At 54.8% G+C, this 25,056-nt stretch overlaps 1 protein-coding gene across 1 annotated transcript in view; it reads right to left on the bottom strand.

The window, feature by feature from the left end:
* The window catches only part of Tesc (tescalcin), a 30,554-nt gene extending 12,534 nt beyond the window's left edge, over positions 1–18,020 (bottom strand). The window contains exons 1-2 of the mRNA XM_075981968.1: positions 17,825–18,020; positions 2,789–2,858 (exon numbers count right to left, since the gene is read on the bottom strand). Of these exons, the coding sequence (XP_075838083.1) occupies positions 2,789–2,858; positions 17,825–17,882 (128 nt within the window). The 5' untranslated portion in view covers positions 17,883–18,020. The remainder of the gene's footprint in view (positions 1–2,788; positions 2,859–17,824) is intronic.
* Positions 18,021–25,056: the final 7,036 nt, after the last annotated feature.

Below are 25,056 nucleotides of genomic sequence, written 5' to 3'. Positions count from 1 at the left end.
GGTTGACACTGACTGGGATGAGCAGAGACACAAGAGGGCAGGACAGCAATCCCGGACTCTGGGTAGAACTGTGCACTTCCTGATGGACCAGAAACAAGACAGAGAGACAGACACACACCACAGGGCAGCTTCGGGTCGGGCAGGAGGGGTCAGCAAAAGACAGGCCCCATTCACTGTGACTAAGGGACAGCTGGAGGGGTGAAGGGTGTGCCGTAGGACACCTAGTGGGTGGGCGGCTGCAGTTTGCTGTGGCATTTGGGCTAAGGCCCTGGTCAGGCACACACCGTGCAAGAAGCATCTCAAGGCATAACCTCTCCAGAGAAGCCGGAGGCTGCTCTCCCCACTACAGGGAAGCCGGAGGCTGCTCTCCCCACTACAGGGAAGCCGGAGTCTGCCCTCCCCACTACAGGGAAGCCAGAGGCTGCTCTCCCCATTACAGCTCCAAGGAACCTGACTGGTCACACAGCTCATGATACACACTAGGTTGGCTTAGATGCCATAGCTTCCTGGAGAGTCCTTGGACACCGGCACCTACATGGGATTGGAAGGTGACTATTAACTCTGCTAAGAGCCAGGGTCCTGCGTGCCTACGGCATGGGTGTCCCTCAATACCTTACAGCTTGACCCCCACCCCCGGATCCCAAACTCACCTTCGTGCAGATGGAATTTCTGTGGCACCCCCTCCCCCACAGGACTCAGGACTCCTACACCCTCCAAGCAGATCAGCCAGGCTCTGCCCCACATCTCAGGTGGGGTGCAACAACCTGGCCCATTTGCCAGATGTCTGGGAACCAGATGTGTGCATCTGCAAGCTTAATGCTCAGACCAAAGCTAAAGAAGCAGACTGCTTTATGCAGAAGGCTGGCTCTGAGAGAGGGAAAAAGAGAAAGAGGGAAGGAGGGAAGGAGGGAGGGAGGGAGGGAGGGAGGGAGGGAGGGAGGGAGGGAGGGAGGAAGGGAGGGAGGGCGAGCTGGTCCAAAGGCACACAGCCAAAGCTTGGGTTTGTCTCCCAAGTTTCTCTCCTGACCGAGTTTGAAGAGGTGGAATTTGATCCAAAGCCTCTCCCCAGGTAAGGCTGTGTCTGACCCCAGACCAGGTAAGGCTGTGTCTGACCCCAGAGCCTCTCCCCAGGTAAGGCTGTGTCTGACCCCAGAGCCTCTCCCCAGGTAAGGCTGTGTCTGACCCCAGAGCCTCTTTCCGGGTAAGGCCGTGTCTGACCCCAGAGCCTCTCCTCGGGTAAGGCTGTGTCTGACCCCAGAGACTCTCCCCAGGTAAGGCCGTGTCTGACCCCAGAGCCGACTCCTCCATTCTAGGCAAGGCAAAGCTTGTTTCTGGCTCCTAGCCATGGCAATGGCTCAGGCTCAGGCACCTGAGCCAGTGAGGAGCCAGGAAACTTCACAGGGTACACAGGTTCTTTCTCTGGGCTTCTCTGCTCAGATCAACCTGTCTTGATACAGTGTGGTGCAAATTAAATTGAGACCAGAGGCCGCAGAACCCCTGAGACCATGGGAACCTTCTGGGCACCATGCTACTAGCTTAGTAATGTGCCTTTGTGTAGCAGGCAAGAAAATGTAGGTGTGCGCACGGCTCCCTCCAAGGGCGAAATGAAGCCATCCATGAAGGAAGCTTTCCTGGGGCCTGTGTGAGGCTTGCATCAGTGTTTCAATGACATTACCTTGAGATCCCATGCATATTTTAGGACCCTACTCTCTACTAAAGAGTTTGTGACAGAAGACTCTTCACTTTGCAGAGTTTGTGGCTCCCACCTGTCATTTCAGCTTCTTCACAGGCAGGAATGATAGCAAGCCCAGGCCAGCCTGAGCTACAGAGGGAGTCCAAAGCCAGCCTGGGCTACAGAGGGAGTCCAAGGCCAGCCTGGGCTACAGAGGGAGTCCAAAGCCAGCCTGGGCTACAGAGGGAGTCCAAAGCCAGCCTGGGCTACAGAGGGAGTCCAAGGCCAGCCTGGGCTACAGAAGGAGTCCAAGGCCAGCCTGGGCTACAGAGGGAGTCCAAAGCCAGCCTGGGCTACAGAGGGAGTCCAAGGCCAGCCTGGGCTACAGAGGGAGTCCAAAGCCAGCCTGGGCTACAGAGGGAGTCCAAGGCCAGCCTGGGCTACAGAGGGAGTCCAAAGCCAGCCTGGGCTACAGAGGGAGTCCAAGGCCAGCCTGGTCAATTTAGACACAACTTCGGGGAAAAGGGAAAAGCAAAGAGAGCTGAGGCTGTATGCCATGGTGATGCCCCTGCCTAGCAATGTGTAGGGCAGTGTTCCTCCCAGTACAAAGCAATGAAGCCACCGTGGAAGACATCACCTTCCCTAACAGAAAGTGAACACCCCCACCCATCTCATCTTGTCCAAGACTGGAATGACAGAGAGGAAGAGAAGTCCAGAAACAGGCTCATCAAGGCAATGCCAGCGCCTGGGCACACAGCTCCATCAGCTCCAGCACCAGGAAGGATCCAGCAAGCGCTCAATGTGTGTACACGCGGTGGGGGTGGGGCTTCAGGACAAGTCCAGATCGCACACTGCATAAAGCCCTTGAGCAGGGCCGGGTGGCTGATGCTGTCTCCTTCCCCTCCCTGGCTTCCCCCACAGGTTTCTGTCAGAAACAGAAAGGGCCCCTTCCTCTCTTCACAGCTTGTCTTAGAAAAACCCAGGAAAATTCATATGTGAGGATTGCTTCAGAAACTGGGACAGGCCTCGGGGTCAGCCTGCCCAGAGCCACCCGGACCTGGGGAAAGAGATAACGGCAGGCAATAACTGCCAGCCCAGCCTGGCTGGGCATCTTACCGGATGGTGGGCTGGTCCCCGCTCAGCTGCTTGAACCTCCGGTGCAGTTGTTCGATTTGGTCTGAGGAGACTGAGAAGGGGGAAGGGGGAAGGGAGAAAGAAAAGAAAATGAGAGATAGTGACGGATCCTTGACACTGAACTTGAGGTGATTGGAAGCTGCGGCGTTCTTTGGTCCCCTCCTCACTCACCACTGCCGTCCCTCTTGGGACGCCCCCTTAACCACACTGAACCACGGCTGAGAGACAGAAGAGTCTCCCGCTCTGCCTGCTGTGCAGCTCTGTGGCCACTGTCTACTCCCTTAGCAAGAGCGTGGCTGTTTATGAGTGACAGCCCCTGATGTGGGCCAGACCAGCCACTCCCCCAGGTGTTGTCCCACGAAAGAACTTGCACCTGCTTGTTTGCCCTCCCCACCCCACCCCACCCCTGCCATCCTGTCCCATATCTGCCTGTGCGGCTTGACTTGGCTTGGAGAAGGCAAGGTGGGGAGAGCGGAAAGAGAAGGGAGAAGGTGGGCCTGGATGAGAGAGTCTCCAGGACATACAATGCTCCTAGTCCAGAGAGAGTGGTGACTGGCCAGAGGGAGTCCATACAGTCATCTCTGGCTTTCCTCTGGCCAGCTGCCACTCATAAGGCTGCAGAACACAGCACTAGCAATTGAGAGATCTAGAATACAATCTAAAACACACCCTTCACATGGGCCGTCCACGCACCCCAGACCCTTGATGCTCAGGGCCTTCAATACTCCTGGGGACCATGGCCAGTTCAGGCTAAACTTGCCAGTGCAGTGGCCAGGTTGGAGACCTGCTGTACCCACCTGCATCGCCTCATCTCCTCCTCCCCTCCCCCACCTCACCTCTCATTCTAGAGCTGTGAGTACCTGAGCCCTTAGGACCCTCCATCCCTCACCCCACCCCAGGCTCAAGCCTTGGTTTATTCAAGAATCCACTACTCTGAGACTGAAGCATCCGCAGCAGCTGCCGCTCACCAGGGAAGACTAGGGAAGGCTGCCAACCTGGGCTAGGCACTAGTCCAGGCATTCACACATCCGTCCCACGCAGCACAGGCAGGCAGGGCTGCAACCCCACACTGCACATGTAGTCATGGACGATTGCAAAGACTGATATCCAGGACAACCACTACCTTTCTAGAGAAAAATACAGCCGTGTAGAGAGCAAGCAAACTGAGCAGAGTAGGCAGCAGAAAGGAAAATGCACACAGCACGCTTGTGTTCTTGTGGCTGGGCTGTGGGATCATTGTAAACCAGAAACCACCCAGGGCAGGACAGCCAATGTACAAAAGGACGATGCAGCCTACTGATGGGACCGCATATAAGAACGGAATCAGGCACCATATGTAACACAGAACCAAGGGAGCCAGGCATGAAAAGACATGCGTGTCACCATTTCACCTGGGCAAGGCTCATACTCGGGAAACACTTGACCACATACAGTGCTAGCCGTGCTAGCCGTCAGGGCAGTAGCTGCCCCAGGAGGCAGAATAACATGAATGAAGTGTGAGGAGGGCCCTTGGGGCAGAGAATATTCTATTCCTTGATGTGGGCACAGGTGATACTTAGAAGGTGTGGAGCTCCATGCTTATGGGGGAAGCACTTATTTTTTATTTATTTATTTACTTACTTATTTGGAGATAGGGTCTCCAGTAGCCTAGCCTTAAATTTGCTACATAGCAAAAGATGACCTTGAATTCCTGGTCCCCCTACCTCCACTTCCTGAGCACAGGGATTACAAGTGTGCGCCACCACACCCAAGTTATTAGGAGCTGGGGACAGAACCCAAAGCTCTGGGAGTCTTAGGTGAACATTCTACCCACTGAGCGACACTCCCAGCCCAGGGGTGTGATGCCTTCGAATCCCTGTAATTACACACACACACACACACACACACACACACACACACACACACACACACGTCACCAACTCCAGTAACGCCCCTGGGGAGGAACAGGACGAAAATAAGGATCCAGCAGGCGCAGAGAGTATGTGCGTACGTTTGTACTCTGGTGGTTTAGCTGCCCTCATGGCCCAGAAGCCCTCACAGAAACACTTGAGAAGAGCCAGGAGTGCTTCCGACCTGGGACTGTTTTCAAAACATCTCTCTGTATCAAATCTGTAGTTGCTACGTCTTTTATTGGATGCTCTGTGGCTGAGCGGGGTCCCCAGGCTGAGCCTGAAGTATATCCAAGCAATCCTCCTGCCTCAGCCTCCCGAGAAGCTACAACAGAAAGTCCTGCTGCATCCTGGGCCATTTCTTTACTGTGGCTAGTGCAAAGTGTAGAATTAGGCTATAACACAGTTTCTAGAAAGCTCGGGCTTATTTGTCTTGTGTGACATCTGTACCCAATGATGGTGTACACACCCTTCCTAACAGCAATCTGATCCCTAGAACAATCCCAGGGAGTGAGGAGTGAACAGAGCTGCCCACAGGAAGTCACCTGCCTCGTAATAAAAGCTAATAATAACCGCACTGCAAAGAAAATGCCAAGACCCAGGAAATCGCGATCGGCCTGGGACATCCTTGAGTTGGAATAATACACACCCTTAAAACCATACTTGAGACAGAGTCTTATGTATCACAGGCTGGCCCTGGATGTTTTATGTAATTAAGAATAATCCTCCTGCCTCCACCGCCCAAGTGCTGGGACTACAAGCATGCACCGCCACACCTGGCTTGTGTGTTGCTGGGGTTTATGTGCTATGTGAACCCAGGGCTTCACGCATGCCAACCAAGCCCTCTAGGACCTGAGCCACATCGCCAAGCCCTTAGCAAACCATTTTGAAGTGTATCTATTTAATGTTTCCTGCATGGCATCAAGGGGATGACCCAATCAGCCAAGATAGTATTTGCTATGAATTCATGCTGAAGGCATGTGAGCGCATGAGACAGAGCAAGCACAGCAACTGGAACTGAGGCGTCTTCAGCTTGCCCAGGTCTTCCAGTTTCAATCCGTACAGTTTGGAGGCATCAGCCATAATACCATCTCCCAGCACACGGCACTGTCCATATGGGACAGCAGACGCTCTCAAAAATATTAGTAAGTCATCCCTGGCTCGGTGCCGTGGTCCAGGCACATGTGATCTTATAAAGGACACACTTCCCCTTCCCTGTATCCCTCCCTCTAATGAGGCCCAGGGTAGCCTCCAGCTCACTTCTATACCCTGGGCTGGAGAACTGAACTCAGGGCCTTGGGCATGCTAGGGAAATCTCTACTAGAGCCGTAGCCCTAGTTCCTCCGTCCACACTGTTTGTTTGTGTGTTTGAAACGGGGTCTTCCTACAGAACACGCTCTGTAGACCAGGCTGGCCTCGAACTCATAGAGATCCACCTGCCTCTGTCTCCCGAGTACTAGGGTCAAAGGCTATACTTCTGATACACATAAATTGTAAATTGTGCTCCCTGGAGTTTCTAATAACTGTTGACTGACATCCAGGTGAAATTAGCTTTAGTAATATATTCTTTAGTCTATAATATCTAAAATACTACCATGTCAACAAGTAACCGACATAAAGTAATAAGGCTGTAGAAGGCTGTGTGAATTTCACATTTCACTAGAAAGAAGGAGTGATGGGAAAGATGTTTCCAGCTCTGGGGAGGGGATAGGAGAGGATGTCTGATGGGGGTCCCTGAAGTCTGAGACAGGAGGCATGGGAGGACATGGTGGCCAAGGACATGGCAATAACTTTGATGAGTCTGGGACCCAGGACTTGTGGGGGAGGCGGAGTACTGGGAGTGGCAGGGTGGGCTGGGCTGGCTTCATCCAGGAGGGACAAGTTTTAGAGTCTTCACCTTCAGGGAACATGGGACTCCAAGCCAGGGGCCAAGATCTGTCACCCCTGGCAAGGTAAGACGGAAAGCAGACACAGAGAGGAGGGCTGGGGACATCTGAGAGCCAGCAGCTGCAGCAGACCTGGTAAGAAGAGAGGGGCCAAGACCCTGGGGACACTCCCCAGGTACCCGGAGGATCAGCCCAGGCACAGGCCGGTAATTCGGAGCTACGCTGAGCAGCTCCTTAAGCACCATTCTGCCTCCTCCTCTGAGAGAACAATACCTCCCACCTCCTAGGAGACGGCTCCCATGGAGACATGCTACCCATGGAGACCTGTCAGAAGTGCTGTTCACAGCTCTCCAAGGTGAAAAGAGCCATCTCCTGCAGATGGCTGTGGGAAAGAGGGGAAATCCACAGGCACAATCGCAAAAGAGAGGCTGTTGTGGCCCTCACCCGTGCAGAGTGGGCCCGTGACAACAGTGCAGCCGGCACCAAAGCCACCCAGTCCACACGTCTGCGGGTCAAGCACCCAACCAGGTGATTCCTTGGAAGTGGAACATAGGACTCTTGCTCAGCAAGGGCCAGGAGGAGAGGGTGAAGATGGACAACAGGTGGACTCAGGGCTTAATTGGGGGTGATTGAATGTTCTGGAAATATTTAGAACACTGACTACATGGAACCCAACCAAGAAGCTCACTTCACAGCAGCTAATGCCATTAGTGAGTATGCATGTGCATGCATGTGTGTATGAGTGTAAGTGTGTGTGCATATGCATACATTTATGTACGTGTGTGTGCATATGCATACATTTGTGTATGTGTGTGCATGAGTGTGTGCATGCGTGTGTGAGCGTGTGTGCATGTGTGTATGAGTGTTCATGTGTGTGCATGTGTGTTGCATATGTGTGTACATGTGCGTGTATGCATGTGTGTGTATGTGTGTTTATGTGAGTGCGCATGAAGGGGGTGAGTCAACATCTCCTGTCTTTCTGTCACTCTCTACCTTGTTTTCTGAGCCAGTGTCTCTCACTGCACCCGAGTTCACAGATTCAGTGGACTGACTGGCCAGTACCACCCAGCCCCAGGGTCCCTCCTCTCTCTGCCTCCCCAGCTTTGAGAGTAGATGTATGTTACCACATTTCACATGGGTGGGAGGGCTCAAACTCGGGTTCTCATGCTCACAGGGCGCTTCACCGACCAAGTCATCTCCCAGTCCTAAAATGGTAAATTTTACGTCACACGAACTTTGGTCCCAATTGAAAAATCACTGTCTACTTAGCTCCGAATCTCAGCAGAGGAACAAGAGTCATCAGCTTGGCTGTGACAGGCTGGCTGTGCCCTGAGCCACTCCAGTCTGCAGGGCTTTTCTGCTGCCTCTGGGCTCCACAGGGAGGCCACCTGGGGCTCCAGACACAGCAGTGACTAATGCAGGACTGGGGAGGGAGGCCGGGCTTCCGGAGCCTCGAGCCTCCTCGCAGGGGATCCTACCAGCAGCCCTCTCATGAACACCCTCCCTCCACCTGCCAGCGCCTCGGCAGCCACAGCCCTGGCGTGCACCCACCATATTGCCATGGACTCTGAAGCCTCCCAAGGATGCGCCTGACTGTTTGAAGTGGTTTTTCCAATCCAATAGGGAGACAGGAACACAGACCCTCAGACCAACAATGAGGAGGGAATGCAGACCCTCGGACCAAGGAGGAGGGAATGCAGACCCTCGGACCAACAATGAGGAGGGAATGCAGACCCTCAGACCAACAAAGAGGAGGGAACGCAGATCCTCGGACCAACAGCGAGGGGGGGAACGCAGACCCTCGGACCACCAGGGAGAAGGGAACTCAGACCCTCGGACCAACAGGGAGGAGGGAACTCAGACCCTCGGACCACCAGGGAGGAGAGGGAACGCAGACCCTCGGACCCGTTTTGCATAGAAGTCAGCCCAGTACAAAAGCCACAGATTCCAACTCCCCCCTCCCCCCACCCCCACCCCCCGCCTCCCGGGCAGAGCCAGCCCAGCCCACATCAACAGGGAAACATCATCTGTAGTCACCTCAGGCACCAAGGGTCCGCTGGGGTCTCTGTGGGCTTCTTCTACACAGAACACACCCTTGGTGGAGGGGACGTGCTGGGTGGGTTGCTTTTGCTCTCACACACACCCTGCACTCTGAGCAAATGAGGCAACGCAGAAAACTGTTTGAGTGGGATAGCGTGGCTCTGAGCACTACAGTTGGGGTGTGCCCGCCTTTCCCCAGCCCTGCTTGGCTCTTTACTGTTCGCCTTATAGCAGGAATAGAGAGGGTGACAGCCTGACTCACAGGCAGGAGCTGAGCCAGGGCTGGGCAGGGGGCAGCTCGGCTTTCCTAACAGTGCCAATGGCAGCACACCCCCTTCCCTGTTCAGGAGGCAGGATCAGAGAGGCAGTGTGGCTCGCTGGAGGTCACACAGCTCAGAACAGCAGAGGTAGGATTTGTTCCTCTCGCCACGTTCTGTGCTCCGTGTGCTAGAGCAAGCGGCATTTTACATTTCTGCATTAGAGTGGGATGATATAGAAGGGTGGGGCAACCTCCAGGTGACAGCTCAGCCCCGCCTTTAGAATCATCTCAGCTCCAGATTTATCCAGAGGCTGAATGGAGTGGCGGTAGCTTACCTCATGTGCATGGAAAGATGTCAAAGAAACTGGTCCTGCTTCTGAGGGCTAGCACAGGCGGCTCCTGCCACTCCAAACACGTGGCCACTGGGGAAATCCAGGAAACACCTTAATATTGTGCTAAGTTTAGAAGAAAGGGCTTTTCCTGAGCAGGGCCTGGCGGTACACATCTGCAAATCCAGCAGCACCGAGGAGGCTGAGGCAGGAGGATCTCCAGTTCAAGGACAGCCTGGGCTGTAGAACAAGATCACACCCAGATGTCTGAAGCAAGGAGAGACTGAGACCCCCACAGGGTGATAAACAGAAGCTGCTGTGTTAGAATGGCTACAAGTCCTGATGACCAAACGTGGGGGCTTGAAACCCATCAAGAGACCCTCCTGGCCTTAATCTATGTAAGCTTAAACCAGGACCACACAAAACACTGAAACGTAAACAGTAGCCATCTGTGTCAGGTGGGTCAGATAGTAACATTTCTTCAGCCTGGGCATGGCCTCTGCTGGGAAGAGGGAGAAGAGGGACAAGAGGAGGCATGTCCCACACTGAGAAGTTCATATACAAAGTGTCAGCAGACTGATGAGAACCCCGGAGTACTTAGCACAACAGATGCAACGGTGCCTTGGAAATCACTTCTGTGACTTGGGGTGCACAGGAGCCCTGCCACTGGGAGGGACGAAGACGGCCCTGGCAGAAGATGGACCCAGAATCAAGTCAACCATACAAAGCAAAGGAACCAAAGAGGATGCTCAAACCCTACAGCATGAACCCATAAGCGATTTATAAAGTAATTAGAATTTAAAAGTTTACCAGGCCGTGGTGGTGTACACCTTCAATCCCAGCACCCAGCAGAGGCAGCGAATCTCTGTGAGCTCAATGACATCCAGGTCTACAGAGCAAGTTCCTAGATAGTCACAACTACACAGAGAAACCCTGCCTCAAAAAACAAAGCAAAACAAAATTTAAAATCTTAATGGGTATCTAAATCAGGGTTCCTATTGCTACGATGAAACACCAAGACCAAAGCAACTTGAGGGGGAAAAGGTTTATCTGGCTTACACTTCCGTATTGCTGTTCATCAAAGAAAGTCAGGACAGGAACTCAAGGAGGGCAGGAACCTGGAGGCAGGAGCTGATGTAGAGGCCATGGAAGGTGCTGCTTACTGGCTTGTTCATCATGGCTTGCTCAACCTGCTTTCTTATAGAACCCAGGACCACCAGCCCAGTGATGGCCCCACCCACAATGGTCTGGGCCCTCCCCATCTGCCACTAATTAAGAAAATGCCCTACAACTGGATCTTATGAAGACATTTTCTCAATTGAGGCTTCCTCCTCAGATGACTCTAGCTTGTGTCAAGTTGCCATAAAACCAGCCAGGACAGAGGGTAAGGCTGCGACCTTGCTGGAGAGAGACTTAGTGAATCGAAGGGCAGACCTAAGGAGATGATGCTGAGTGTGGCTCAGAGCGATGCAGACACACAAGGGAAGGGTCAAGAGGTCAGGGGACAGCAAGAAGGTCCAACCCATGGATGTCGGAACCACTGAGAGGTCATCAGGAGACATTTTCACGAGAGAAAACATGAGTGTCCTTTAGAATGAAACAGCATAAACCATTCCCAGCTATGATCGTATCTAAAACACCAACACAGGGTCTGGAGAGATGTCTCAGTGGTTAAGAGCACTGGCTGATCTTCCAGAGGTCCTGGGTTCAATTCCCAACAACTACATTGTGACTCGCAAGTGTCTGGAACTCTAGTTCCAGGCAATCTGACAACTTAACACCAATGCACATGAAATAAAGTTAAATAAATTATTTTTTTAAGTGTGTGGTACCCAGACAGTTGTCAGAATTTAAAAAAAATGCAAGTAACAACAACAGAAAAAACAGCATTACAAACTTTAGAACAGAGGAAAAATAGGTTTCAATAACAACAACAAAAAGGCATTAGACAAAACCTAATTTATCAATAGCAACCCAAAATAGAACTTTGTGGCGGGGTTGGGAAAATCATCCAATAAGTTAAAATTTTATACCCAGTTCAATGTTCATTCATAAACACCAGGAAAAGAGAGTCCAGTTTATAACTCGCAGACCATTGCTGAGAAATCCACGGGAAAATGTATTAGATAGGAAAGAAGATTCATAATGGGCAGTGTTTGTGAAAATAAGTGTTTGCCCCAAAGGGTGATTGACCAGCTTGTAGGCAGACTTCAAGAACAAAAATACACAGCCAGACAAAATTAAGCACAAAGGCAGAGGTAACAGTTCATTTTAGGTGTGTCAAGGCTGGGAGATGAGGAAATTGTGGACGTGGATGTAAAAATTGCCCGCAGACCTGGTCAGATGGCGTAGAGAAGAAAGGTTCTTGCTGCCGAGCCTGTGCTGTGGAGTGATCACGCGCGTGTGCCCGTGTGCCCACACAAACCGATATAATTTTAAAAACTGTTTACACTGGAATGTGGCCAACTTCAAAAGTTCATCACCCTGTAACTAGGAGGATTCACAGCCTTGGACTGTGCCCACTTCAGGTTTTACTCTGCTACGGATGAAGTATCTCAGGCATGGGACCAGGACAAAACAAAAAGGTGAGTTTATGCTGGGCGTTGGTGGTGCAGCCTTTAATCCCAGCACTCGGGAGGTAGAGGCAGGTGAATCTCTGTGAGTTTAAGGCCAGACTGGTCTACAAGGCAAGCTCCAGGACAGGTTCTAAAGCTACAGCGAAAAACCAAAATTTAAAAACTGATGTTATATAATATTTTGACTTGTTTCCAAGCCTGGGCTCGTATCCTGGGCTAGCCTCAGACTCTGTGTGTAGCTGAAGGTGACCTTGAACTTCTGCTCTTCCTGCCTCCACCACACTGGTCATATTTGGTGCTGGGTTACTGAACCCACGGCTCTGTGTGCACTAAGCAAGCACACTATGGACTGAGGCCTGATATAAGATTATTTGATTCGTTTTCGTGGTGCTGGGGTCTGAACCCAAAGCCCCCCACGTTAGGCAAGTGTCCTACCACTGAGTTCCCTCTGAAGTTCCCCTGCACGTGTCTTGAGTGCACTGTTATGTGAGGTCACGGAGGAATTTTCCACTTGGGGTGTCACACCACACTGGTGCTCAGAAGTTTGTACTTGGGAGCACTCTGCTTTTGAGGTGGATGCTCAGCCCAGGCTTTCCTGGGCCCCTCTTCCAGCTGTGACACTTGCAGCTTGAGGCACAGCGAGGGTCCTCTTGAAGGGGCTCAGCCTCATCCGCAATGCCCCTGCTGCCCGCCCTCCCTTCTAGAGAATCTCAGGCCCTGACGTGACCGTGACGTGACCTCAGCTACTTCCTGTTGCCTCCCAAGGTGAGTGGAAGGCCACTCCTGACAGCCTGCCCAACCGAAAAGGTCACTCCTCAAGGACAACAAAGGACCTTTTTGTCTTAGTGCATAAGAAAACCGCTGTCACCAACGGAAATGCCCAGGTGACCTTCTGGCTTTATGAATAATTAAAGTGGAGCAAATGACAGACTGGCTGGTGGGACAGCTCCTCCCTTGAGGCCGTAGCCCCACCTTCTTCCTAGAGCAATGGGTCCTTCAGAGGTGCAAAGACCCCAGTCTTTTAGTTTAAGGTATCAGGGACCTAAGTGCTTTGGGAACATTGGAGCGCCCACCCCGTATATTTGGCACTTGTCCGGCTGTTCTGTCACCCGGTCTGTGTGCCTGAGCTCTGATTAACGCCCCTGATACATCTGGGGAGCGGGGTATTAGCTCAAAACCAAACACTTGGCCCACAGGGCGGGGGTAAGAAGGTGCTCAGGGAGCTCATGACTGCAGGTCCCCAAGCCGGCAGGTCCAGCCACTGCCACCTGCTCTCCCACAGACAACAGAACTTTCTCTTCAGAACAGATGTGAGCCACCCTGGAAACCCCCAGGAGACAGGAGTAGCTCCCATTCCAACCTAACTGCTTGTCACCAAACATGCAAGTTCTAGAACATTCCATATCATCCAGAACCTATCCTGTCAGCCCCAAGGCCCAATGCAACCATGCAACCCAGTTTACCAGTATGTGGCTGTACCATGCTCACCTCTCCTGGGCATGCCAGGGACCCACGGGACTGCGGGCTCTGCCCTTTGGCGTGCCCAATCTCAATCTCTCTCTCTCTCTGTCTCTGACTCTCTCTCTCTCTCTCTCTGTCTCTCTCTCTCTCTGCATTTGAAACCTCACTAGAGGACCACGGCAGTCACTTCCTGAGCTAAACCTCTGTTGTCTGTAAGTGGCCATGAGGAGGAACCCTCCCTCAGTGAGCTTTTACAAGGATAGCTAGCTGACCAGCTGACTTCCAAGGCTGGGGAGTAGCTGCTGGGCACTAGGTAGTTGTGGCATGTGCCTTTAATCCCAGCGCTCAGGAAACAGAGGCAGGAGGATATCTGTGAGTTTGAGGTCAGCCTGGTCTACAGAGTGAGTTCCAGGACAGGCAAGACTACACAGAGAAACCCTGTCTTGAAAAACAACAATAACAAAAAAACATTTATTTCCCTCCCTCCCCGTTTTCTAGAGACAGGATCTCCTCAAACTCAATACCCTTCTCTTTTAGCCTTCTGCTGGGATGAGAAGGTACTGAGAACCTAGAGAGATGGGGCGCCATGAAATCAGGGGCCCCCAGGGTCAACAGCCTTGGCCACTAATGCAGAAGTGGCTCTGGCTGGCTGCTCTCAGGCCTCTGTTGGTGGCTGACTCCAGAGGGGTCAGCCCCACCCCCACCCCGCCAGCTTCCCCTGTACTTGAAGCCCTCGAACTTCCGGAAGAGCAGAGAACCCACCCATCCCCCACCCTCATCCAGGACCTGCAATGGGCAGAGGTCACTCCCAGACAATGACACAGGCCTGAGCTGGCAACCTGGGAGGCTGAGGCAGGAGGATCCTGAGTTCAAGGCCAGTCCGGGCTACAGGGGAAGACTATATCAAACATTCTTAAAAGGGGGATTGGGGTGCAGCTAACTGGCAGAGCACTTGCCTAGCCTGTGCGAGGCCCGCCCTGGGTTCCAACCATAGCTCTACAAAGAGGATTATAAGAAATCTCACCCACCACCCCCCCCCCCGAGGTGGGGTGAACTCAATGGAACTCAAAGGAACCAGGCCCCAGCTGGCCTCAGCTCTCCCCTGGAGGGGAGGGGCTCTCCCCTCATCCATCTGCAGAGCCTCCATGGTCTCATCCATGCAAAGGGCCAGCAGTGTCCCCAGCAGGCTCCAGAACCGCAGGATGTCCTTACTGACAGCTGTGTTTCTCTTAGTGCCGGACAGACTTTCCAATGTCGCCCAAGGTTCTGCTGCTTCTGGCAGCTTCTTGGCTCTGCAGGCCTTTCCCAGTATCCTCCAGCCTAGCTTCCATCAGGACTGGGCAGGGGAAGTACCCCAGGCTAGCTCAGGGTCCCCGACGGTCATGGCCCTGGCCTGATGTCCCTCCTGGGAGGAAAGACGAGCTGAGGTCCCTGGCTGCTCACCAACAGTCTAGGTGGGTGCTGGCTCTGCTAGGAGGGAGGCTTGAGCCATGAGTCACTGAGTGAGCTCTCTGTGGAGGAAGGGGGCCTTGCTGTGCCCTATGCAGACAAGCAAGCTGCCAACAGGCCCATTTTCCATGGGGTGCCTCAGGGCTGGCATGGACAATGCCTGTAGGGGGAGGTGACCCTCGACTCAGTGATGTTTTTGGGGGTTATGAAGGACTCAGTGACACCCCTGCCCCCATGTGAGCCTTGTGTGGTCTCATTGCCACTCTGTGGGGAGTGGAGGGACACCAATGCCCGCGTTTTAGGGGGAGGCGGCAGGTGACGGAACTGAGAAGGTGGCGGGAGGAGCCCAGGAACGAAGGGAGGACCAGGTCTGAGTGTGCTCACTGAGGCTGCATGGGAGCAGCCAGGCAGGACAATCTTCTGGACGGGAGCAAGGGCTCTCAGAGCCCTAAACAGTGGCAGGAACTTTCCCCTGAGACAGGGGCAGGGAAGTCAGATCTGAAATCTGAACCGCAGAGGAAGAGATGGGTCTCTAGACAGACAATGGCACAAACGCACACAGACGCACGCAGCCGGCCGGCAGCAGAGAGGGTGAAGGAAGGAAAAGCTGTCCGCCCTGGGCAGCCTTTCCTACCCCGGAAGTCAGAGAGGCCGCTGAACCCAGACCCTCCATCCCCACCTCCACTCCTGGCTGTGGGGCTGCCCGCAAGATGCTGTCTGTCTTGGAGACTCGGTTTCCCTTGTGGAAGGAAACGGCCTTACCATCATCACCCTTCCTGAAAATGGGTGTGCAGACCTATTGGGTGTCTTAAAGTGCTAAGTGCTGGACTGAGCAAGCCCCAGTGTAATATGTCCCCCTGGCCACCCCAGTCCTGGGACACTTTCCAAAAGTTCTCACAGGCATTGCCCATCCAGTGCCTTCCCACTAACGGCTAACGTCACCTCCTCAGATCCATACAACCCTCAGAGGTGAGGCCCAGAGAGGCAGCGACCCACTGAAGGGCACACAGCAGGGATAAAGGGACCAACACTCAGGCCGAGGTGGCTCTGAGGGCTGCACCTCTAAGGAAGATATGATTGCTGCGTCCATTTGACAGTACAGGAAACTGAGGCACAGGAAGCGTAAGGTTGCAATGCCACTCTCACCGACATGACCAGCTGCCTCCTGCCACAGGGCCTTGGCACCTGCTGCTCCAATGCTCCTGCCGCTGCCACATGGCTGGCTCCTTAGTCACCTGTGCACCCTTCCCCCCCCCCACTGTTTGTTCCTGGCACATAACACCCACGGGGTAAATCTGTGTGCTGTGCATCCCGTTTGAGAATACTGGCGTCTCTGGTCACCGCCGCATCCTCCAAAATCCTCAAAACCCGGGTCCATAAAGACTTGCCAAGTGGGTGAAAGTGCCCAGATGGCACCAGCGCCTTCAAGGCCTGCGGGACCCCAGGAAGCACTGTCCCCGGGGGGGGGGTAACCTCGGGTCCCCTCCGCAGCCTCCTTTGGACTCGAGTTCAGAGCCCAGGCAGCTAGAGGAGAAGCCACCCCAGCATCTGCCACCGTGGGAGGCTGAACCCAGGAAACTGACAAGGCTCCCGGCATGCTCTGCGGCCATCACTGTCAAACCCACAGCCCGTTGGAATTCCCCCAGAAGGCTGGGGGGGGAGGTGTTCAACCTGCACCAGCTGGGGCAGCAACTGGCCATGGGTCAAACTGAGTCAGGAGTGGGCGGGGCCTCCCGCGTGGGCCTGCAGGGCGGCGGGGGGGTGGTTTGTCGCGTTTATAAAACTTTTGGTTTGCTTTCAGTAAAGTGAATTCAGGAAATACAAAAGTGAGACTGGGGGGAGGGACGCGGATTCGGGGTTCCTGAACTGGAAAGACTGAGGCACTGAGGGTCCAGGATCACAGCGGTGCACACGCTGCACACACTCCCGCTTGCACACAGCACGTACACAGTCCCATTAGCACTTACTCCGGCTTGCCTTGCACACAGTGTGTACACACTTCCAGCTTGCACACAGCATGCACACTCCCCCGCTCGCACACAGCATGCACACACGCCTGCCTGCCTGCACACAGCCTGCACACACTCGCGTTTGCTTTGCACACGGTGTGCACACACTCCCGACAGCGCTCCCACAGTCCGCTCTTGCAGGGACCGGACCGCTCGGATGCCGCTCTTAGCGAGTTATATAAACGACTCTTTAACCGGATCCACTCCACATTTGGGCTGACTGTGTGCGCGGGTGTAGCCACTCGGCAGTGTGGGACTTTCTATGACTTCACCGGCTCTAGGGAGGCGGGTGGCAGCGGGGTCCCCTCTCGGGTGGCTGCTGACTGGCTGCTCTCAACTCAGCAGCTGCCTCCCGCCGCAGCTGCCAGTGTTTGGCGCTCTCACGGGCCACCACCCTCCCATTCCACAGAGGCGACAAACTGAGACTTAGAGGCGTAAACTGACTGGCCTAAGGTCACACCGCCTCGGAAGGGCTAACACCAGCTTCGTCGGGTTAGCAAAGCAAGTTCTGCCCGTGCGCCTGCCCACCCACGCCCAGGGTCAAGCGCAGGTCGGACCGGCGCTTCCTCGCGCTCGCCCCTCCCGGCCTCTGCGGTCCGGGTAGAGAGTGCCAGCTCGGAGGACGCGGGGCTCGGTGCCCAAGGCTGCAGCCGGGGGCGGGGACGCGCGGGGACGCGGGAGGGTGACCCCCGCCTAAGGTCACCGCGGGCGGCGCGGCTCCTCCGGTCCCGCCACTTGCAAACTTTCCGCCCTGCGCATCGCCAGCCGCAGACTTGCAGGTGCGGCGCGCGCTCAGCGCTCTCCGAGGCTGCCGGGGCGCCGGCCCTCGCAGCCGCGGCCACCTGCCCGACTCCGCCCTGCCCTCCGCCTCGGCTGAGGGAGGCTTGGGTCTCCTTGCGTCCCGGGCCACCACCCACCCCGCCCCCGTCCGGGGTCCCCTCCAGCCCCTCTCGGAGGCATCTCCCGCACAGGGGCGGGCGGGAACTCATTTGAAGCAACCGGAGAGCGAGGCACAGAGAGGGCCAGCCACTAGCCCAAGGTCACACAGCGCGGCGGCGCGAAGCGGGGGCATGCAGGCGACGGTCCCCGCTCGGGTGCCCGGCCTCGGTACGGTACTCACAGCCAGTCTTGCCCTCGAGCTCCCGCACCTCCTCGGACGCCGAGTGGGCAGCGCCCATGGTGCGCAGCGGGGCCCGGGGCGCCCCTCGAAGGAAGGCCGGGGACTGCCTGGGCTGCGCCGAACTGGAGCCGGGTGGGGACGCGGGGACCGAGGCGCGGAGCCGGTTCCGCGTGGGGAAACGGAGCGGCCTCTTATAGCGGCGGGCGGGCGGACGGAGCGGCGCGGTCCTAGAGCTAGCCGGCTTCACTCGCGGCCGCGGGGGCCGAGGTGGGGGAGTGGAGAACGCAACTCGGTCCTGCCCCTGCCGCGGCCTCGCGGGGTGGAGTTGGGGGCAGAGCGACCCACACCTCACCGCCCACCCTCCGGGGTCCTGCAGGACAGAGGAGAGCGTGCATGCGAACCTAGGCTAAAGCCGCCCCTCCTCCGCTCCCTGCACCCAGGCGGGCGCCGGGAGAAGGACGCGCCCGCAGGTGGCCTCAGTTTAACTGCAGAGTGGAGTAGGTGGGAGCCGTGGGTCCCGGAGACCCACTAAGTAGTGAGGTAGGCGGTCCTCACTGGCCAGTCCTGCTGCTGCTCCAACCACCATTGCTCCATCTCCAAATAGGGGCGCGGTGAGATGTTCACCACCTAAGGAGTGGGGAGTGGGGGTCCGTGGGATCCTATACAGAGGATGAGGGAGGGACCCGGAGGAATTCAACATTAAGGCTACCCTGCGGGCCCCCAGCCATGCCCTGCCCGGATAGGTGACACCCAGACAGGTCCAGCTGCCAAAGTCTGTCCTGGCTGGAAGTGCTGGGGTCACGGACGCGGGTGGGCCCAGCTCTTTGGTGCTGGGGCTCTCAGGAGCCGACTGTGACCAACCAGGACCCAGAGCCCTGGCAGTTCTTGCAGCAACGCGGAGCCTGGCAGAGCTAGAAGAACCCCCCCCCCATAATTGCTGAAAACCGATTAAGGTCCCCTCTGCGCCCCCTCCCCCGGGGAGCCGGGTCAGCTCGTGAAGATCCTCCCTGAGGGTCCTCCCCGCAGCTGCCCAGGGCTCACGGAGACCTCTCCTGGCCAGGGAAGCTTGGCTGTGGGGTGTCGCTGCTGACTGGGCTGGACTGCCTCTGGGGGACTGTGGACTCAAGAATTTGAAAAATCCGGACAGACCTTTGTGGGGTGTGGAGGTCTGGAAAGGGCTCCCTGGATCCCGGGGTGTTGGGGCTCCTAAAACACGCCATGACCTATACCTTTTTGCAACTTAGTTTTGTGTCTGGATTCCAGCTGGGGCTTCCTGTCAGAGGCTGCATTCTCAGGGTCGCGGCCCCCCTGCCCAGTACCCCCAGCACCCCTTTCCTGCCGGCTCGATCCTTCTACCCAGACCCCCTCTTCCTCCTAGACATCCTCAGAGAGTTCTTCTCAGGGATCCTCCTGTTTTTCCCAGCTGCTCTCAAGCAAGACACCAGCCACCTAGAAGAAGGCTGGGGTGTGGTCGCCAAGGAGAGCTCCCAACCCCCCCCACCCCCCGCCCCCAACTGCGAGGAGTCCTCAGGAGTCCGGAAATAGAGTGACAGAGTTTAACTTGGGTGTTTGTTAACTCATTTAGTGCACGTTTGCTGACGGCCTACTGTGTGCAGGGTCCTGACTAGGTTTTTATTTGTTTGTTTGTTTTTGTTTTTCAAGACAGTGTTTCTCTGTAGCTTTGGAGCCTGTCCCGGAACTCACTCTGTAGACCAGGCTGGCCTCCAACAAACAGAGATCTCCCCAGTGCAGGGATTAAAGGTGTGCACCACCACCGCCCAGCCTGATTGGGTTTTAAGCTGCAAACAGGGACAAAATATCACCTTCACTCCAGATGGACTGGGAGGGAGAGAGGGTGGGCGTGGGCTCTCGGGAGGACTGCAGAGATCGGAATGTCCAAACTGAGCTTCCGAGTCCATAATTGTCCCCACCTGTAGCCCCACAGAGACAGATGGTTCCTGGAAACTGCGTGGGTGCTGCAGCAGCGCCCACCCCCGCCCTCGGCAGGCAGCGATGTGAGCACCCAGCAGGGCTTGGTCCACACGAAGCCTGCTGCCGCTGGTCCAGGACACCAGCGCTTTCATTCAATTTTACCAACGCTCCTGTTGGCGTCATTCGGGCTGGACTGAGTCTGGAGCGTGACATTGGGTGTGGCTGCCCTGCAAGGAGCCAAGAGGGCTCCCTCCTGCTGCAACACAGGGCGACTTCTCTCCCTAGGGCTGTCTCTGTCACCAGGTAACTGCCTCTCCTTGGGGGCACAGGTCCCCCGAGGAGCTAAAAGCCAGAGGCAGACAAACCTGTTTGTCTCTGTGCCTGCCTGCGTGATTTGCAACTCCGGTCCCTAGGAAACCAGCAGCAGCTGAGCTCAGAGATGTCAAGCCTTTGGCCCTGCTGTGGGATCACGCTTGTCCTGGCAGGTGACTTCACCTCCTGAAGCCTCAGTTTCCCCATCTGTAAGGTGTCAGGAGCAACAGTGCTGTCTTCCTGGAGTGGTTTCCAGGGTCAAATAACGATTCATCTGCTCCAAGTGCCGGAAATGACAATGCCCGCAGTAAATGGTAGTGGCCCTCTAGGAAGTCCGTCAGTGACTACACAATGTAGACATCCCACAGGGCCGATTTCAGGGCAGCAGTAACTCAGCAAGGAGCTTGCCGGATCCCTTCTATGTAACTGCATAGGCCAGCTCATACCTGGCATATTCCGCCATGGACTGTGACGGCATCTGTGCATTGGCTATGGAAAGCCAGGAGCACCGGCGATCCTAAGGACCCCCACTGTGAAAACAAGCAATGTGGGGAGCCATCACAGCTCTCCAGTGGATACCACACACTGCAGGGGCCTGAGAGACACCAGGTACATCCCTGTTTAATTGGTGGGAGACCCTAATGAGTTGAGTTAGAATCAGAACATAGATTTGAACTCTGAGCAGCCATCTCTATAATCCTGTGAGGGTGGGGTGACTCGCAAGGTTTGCATGCGCAGCAGGGGCACAGAGCGCACTCAGCCTACAGACCACTGACTCCAAGGAATCAGAAGGGACTACAGTCAGTTTGCCAGTCAGGAAACCATCACTGAGGCTCCTGCCAAATGCTTCCAAGGACATGGGTGTTCTGGTTCAGGCCTGTGATGCCAGACCCAGGAGACTGAGGCAGGAGGATTGCTGGGGATGCACAGGCAGCCCTGGGATACAAGTGAGACCTTGTCCCTGAGAAGGAAGGGGTCTGAGGCTGTCAGCACCACGTGGTTCCACCCCCAGCCCAGCATTAACCAGGCATGGTGGAGTACTGCTGTAATCCCAGCATTTGGGAAGTGGAGGCAAGGAGAGTCAAGCAACTAGACCATCCTAGGCTACATAGAATTCAAGGCCAACCTGGGCTATGTGAGATCCTTTCTCAAACAAGGGAGGGAGCCCCCTGTGGTGCACTCCCTTGCCTAGTGAGTGCAGCCAAGTTCTTTAGTTCAGTCAAGAACAGACTCTCAGTTCCCACCCTCACCAGACCTTTTTGTATTAAACCACGCTTTGATTAGGGACCAGAGCTCAACAGGGGGACCTTAGGAGTCCCTGCTACCATCCCCAGGGACATTGAAACCCCCCCAAGTCACCCTGCTGACCTGGGTTGTGGTCCCTCTGGGTGGCAACCTCAGACCTCTCATTCCCAACCCTGAACCCCTCCAGGTTGCAGAATCACTGAGCCCCCAGGATCTTTTCCTTAATTCCTGGACAGACAGACCTCAAAAGGACACAACTCCATGGGCCAGGGGGCCTAAAAATAGGAGAGCGGGTCTCCTTGGGGAGGGCCGCTTGCGTGTACTTCTCCATTATCACACAATTATAAATAGTGACCAATCCTAGGAGCCGGCCCGGCAAATGGAGGCTTGTTCCTGGATGGGCTTCAAATCCGCATTGGAGTTGAGAGGCAGAGAGACATGGCCAGGGCCCAGGATCCATTTCAAATTCACTGTCCATCTACTGAGCTCTGGGGTCAAGGACGGGAGTCCTCGAGAGCCAAGGCACACGGGTTGGTGCAGGTGGCTCTCCTGTGAGGGGCTCTGAGGAACCTCCTTCATCACCAGAAAGCCCCAAGGCGCCATCCCATTCCCTCGCACCTGGGACTGATGGGTCGTGGATGTGGGAGTCAGGGCTGCAGAGAGAAGCCTTGAGGCTGTTCTGTGCTGTCCAGACAGGTCTCCCCCCTCCGCCCCCGTCCAGATGGGTCCCCTGTAAGCACAGCAGGGGCCCTGTACAGGGAAAAGGGAGTAACAAGAGATGGGACACTGGCCCAGCCAGCCATGGCTGCCTATGAAGATGGAAGAAGGGACTATGGGCCAAGGAATACAGCCTCTAGAGTCTGAAAAATGCAGGAAGACAGACCCCTGCCCCCAGGCTGCTAGAGAAATACAACCTGCACCTTGCTTGGCCCACTGAGACCCCAGCTCTCAGAAACAGAAAATAAACTGTATTCTTTTAAGCCACAAAGTTGGCTGTGACTTGGAACAGCAGCAGCACAAAATAAAACAAAAAGAACAAACAGGGACAGGGACAGAGTTGAGCCTGTAAGACCCCCAGGGTCGTGGGTCTGGTGGGGACAGGGTTGTTGATCCGGGTGTTGATTCTGCTTTGTGTGTGTGTGTGTGAGTGTGTGTGTGTGAGCTCGTGCGTGCGCGCGCATGAAGATTGCTTCAGGTTCTTCTTAAAACTCTGATTCCCATGTCCAGGCATCGCAGTTCAGAAGTCGGGACGTGGACATTTCAAGTCTGAACTCCAGATGGTTCTGAGGCAGACTGGCAGAGGATGTGTGTTTTCATTGATTTTCCTGAAGACAATGGGCAACCTGGGCGGTTCTAGTTTCTTCCTGAGGCTTGTGTGACCATTACTGCCACCACTTTTAAATGTCTCATTCCTAAAGACACCTCACATTTTCAGCCATGACCCTAGAATCCCTCCCCTTCGTCCCCTAATACTTACGAACTCTAGATTTTCCATGTAAATGGAGTTATGTGTGAGGTAGCCTTCCACGCCTAGCTGATCCCACATAACGTGTTTTGGGGTTCATCCACGCTGTAGCATGCTCTATTGCTCCTTTCCTCTGGATGACGGGCACTCATTGGGCTCCATCTTTTGACTGCTGTGACTCACTCTGTTGTGAACATTGGTATGCAAAGATCAGATTGAGCCACGGTCATGATCATATTTGGAGACACAAAAATATGCTGGCTAGGGGTGTAAACCAGACTTTTAGGCCACCAACCAGCTCCCAAATCATGACACGTAGACTTATTATTAGTTATGAATGCTCCACCTAGCTTAGGCTTTCTAACTAGCTCTTTTAACACAACCTGTTTCTCTTTATCTACATTTTGCCTTGGGGGTTCTTGCCTTTCTTACTTCCATGTAGCTTACTCTCACTGTTTCTCGTGTCTGGCTGGCTGATGGTTACTTGACATCTGGCCCTGGCTGTGTCCCTCCCTCTCTTTCTCCCTCTCTTCGCCTTCTTATTTTCTCATTTGAGCCTAGATTTCTCCTCCTATTTATTCTCTCTGCTTGCCTGCCTGCCTGCCATCTCCATTTATCTCTCTCCTGCCTAGCTACTGGCTGTTCAGCTCTTTATTAGACCAATCAGGTGCCTTAGGCAGGCAAGGTGAAGCAGCAACACATCTTTACATAGTTAAACAAATGCAGCATGAACAAAAGTAACAACCTTTACACAGTTAAAGTAACATTCTACAGGATAAACCATAGTAACACATCTTTACATGATTAAATGCAGCACAGACAAATGCAACACATCTTTGCATAGTTAAATATTTCACAGCAGGGGGACATTCTTCCTTTTCTATTACTTCCAAGGCCAGGGTCACATATGTGGTCCCAGCAGAGGGTAAGGGAGGGGCTACTGGACAAGGAGGGTCTTCACGAGTCAGTGAATTTCTTTAAATTATCTCAGCCAGCATGGTCAAATGGGAAGGCACTCCACCTTCATTCCATGCCAAAGATGTGGAAACTGAGGCTCAAGGGGCTCAGATCTTCAGCTCCCATTCACCCGGTAAGCAGGTGACCAAGTCCTGCTGGGTCCCATCACTAGCCCATGACTGCTGACAGGTGCCTTCAGCCACCAGGGTGACCCAACTAGCAGATAAGAAAATGGAAAACACTTCTTCAGACCCACGGAGCCATTTGGCCATTTTGTGACTACCTAGAAGTTCACAGGACATATGACCCAGGATGCAAATGGTTACTCCTCCCTTCCACAGGGCATGGCAACCCTGGAGGAAGTCTCAAGTAGCCCAGGTTGGCCTTGAACTCTTAACTGTGTGTTTGAAAATGACCTCGTGGAAAGATGACTCAGAGGTTAAGGCTGCCCTTCCAGAGGTCTTGAGTTCATTCCCAGCAACCACATGGTAACTCACAACCATCTGTAATGAGATCTGGTGCCCTCTTCTGGCCTACAGGTGTACATGCAGACAGAACACTGTATACATAATAAATAAATCTTTAAAAAAAAGAAAAGAAAATGACCTCAAACCTCTGATTCTCCTGCCTCTGGCGAGCTAGGATTATAGGTCAGTGTCATATAGCCTGGTGTTTACAGCTGGAGACGAACCCCTGCTCCCAGCATGCATGGCTTGCTCTCCCTCAGTGGAGCCACACCCCTGGCCAGGTCCCCACTGGACTTCTGGAGCAGGAATGGAGTCCAACACACTTCCCCTCGGGGACTCTGTAGTATACTGTGAGATGTGCTCTACAGGGGTGCTGGCCCTGGGACTCAGGGGTGCTGTCCCTGGGACTCAGGGGTGCTGTCACTGGGACTCAGGGGTGCTGGCCCTGGGACTCAGGGGTGCTGGCCCTGGGACTCAGGGGTGCTGGCCCTGGGACTCAGGGGCAGCCCTCCCCACGGTTTCTCTGTAACAGACCACAAATGGGTGCAGGGAGGAGGAGCCCAGGAGTGCAGACCGTGGCTGGGGTGACTGCCCCTGGCTGTCTGGCCTTCAACCAGGCTCCCATCTCCATCGTGACATCCTGGCAGTCAGCGGGAGGCTGAGACTGTATCTAGGGGTCCAGAGCTGTCCTGCAAGGTGAAAACGAAACCACCGCTGTGTGGGCTGAGCCAGCCTCCTCCTTCCTAGCCCTGTGGGGTCCCCTCCTCTCTCCCTCCTCCCCTGTGGACACCTGCACCCATGGGATGCACAGAAAGGCAGGGTGATAAACACAGGGTGGGGTACAGCATTACACA

This window comes from Microtus pennsylvanicus, chromosome 1 (genome assembly GCF_037038515.1).
Source record: "Microtus pennsylvanicus isolate mMicPen1 chromosome 1, mMicPen1.hap1, whole genome shotgun sequence".
Classification (NCBI taxonomy): Eukaryota; Metazoa; Chordata; class Mammalia; order Rodentia; family Cricetidae; genus Microtus; species Microtus pennsylvanicus.
This window is presented reverse-complemented; position numbering and strand designations above follow the sequence as displayed.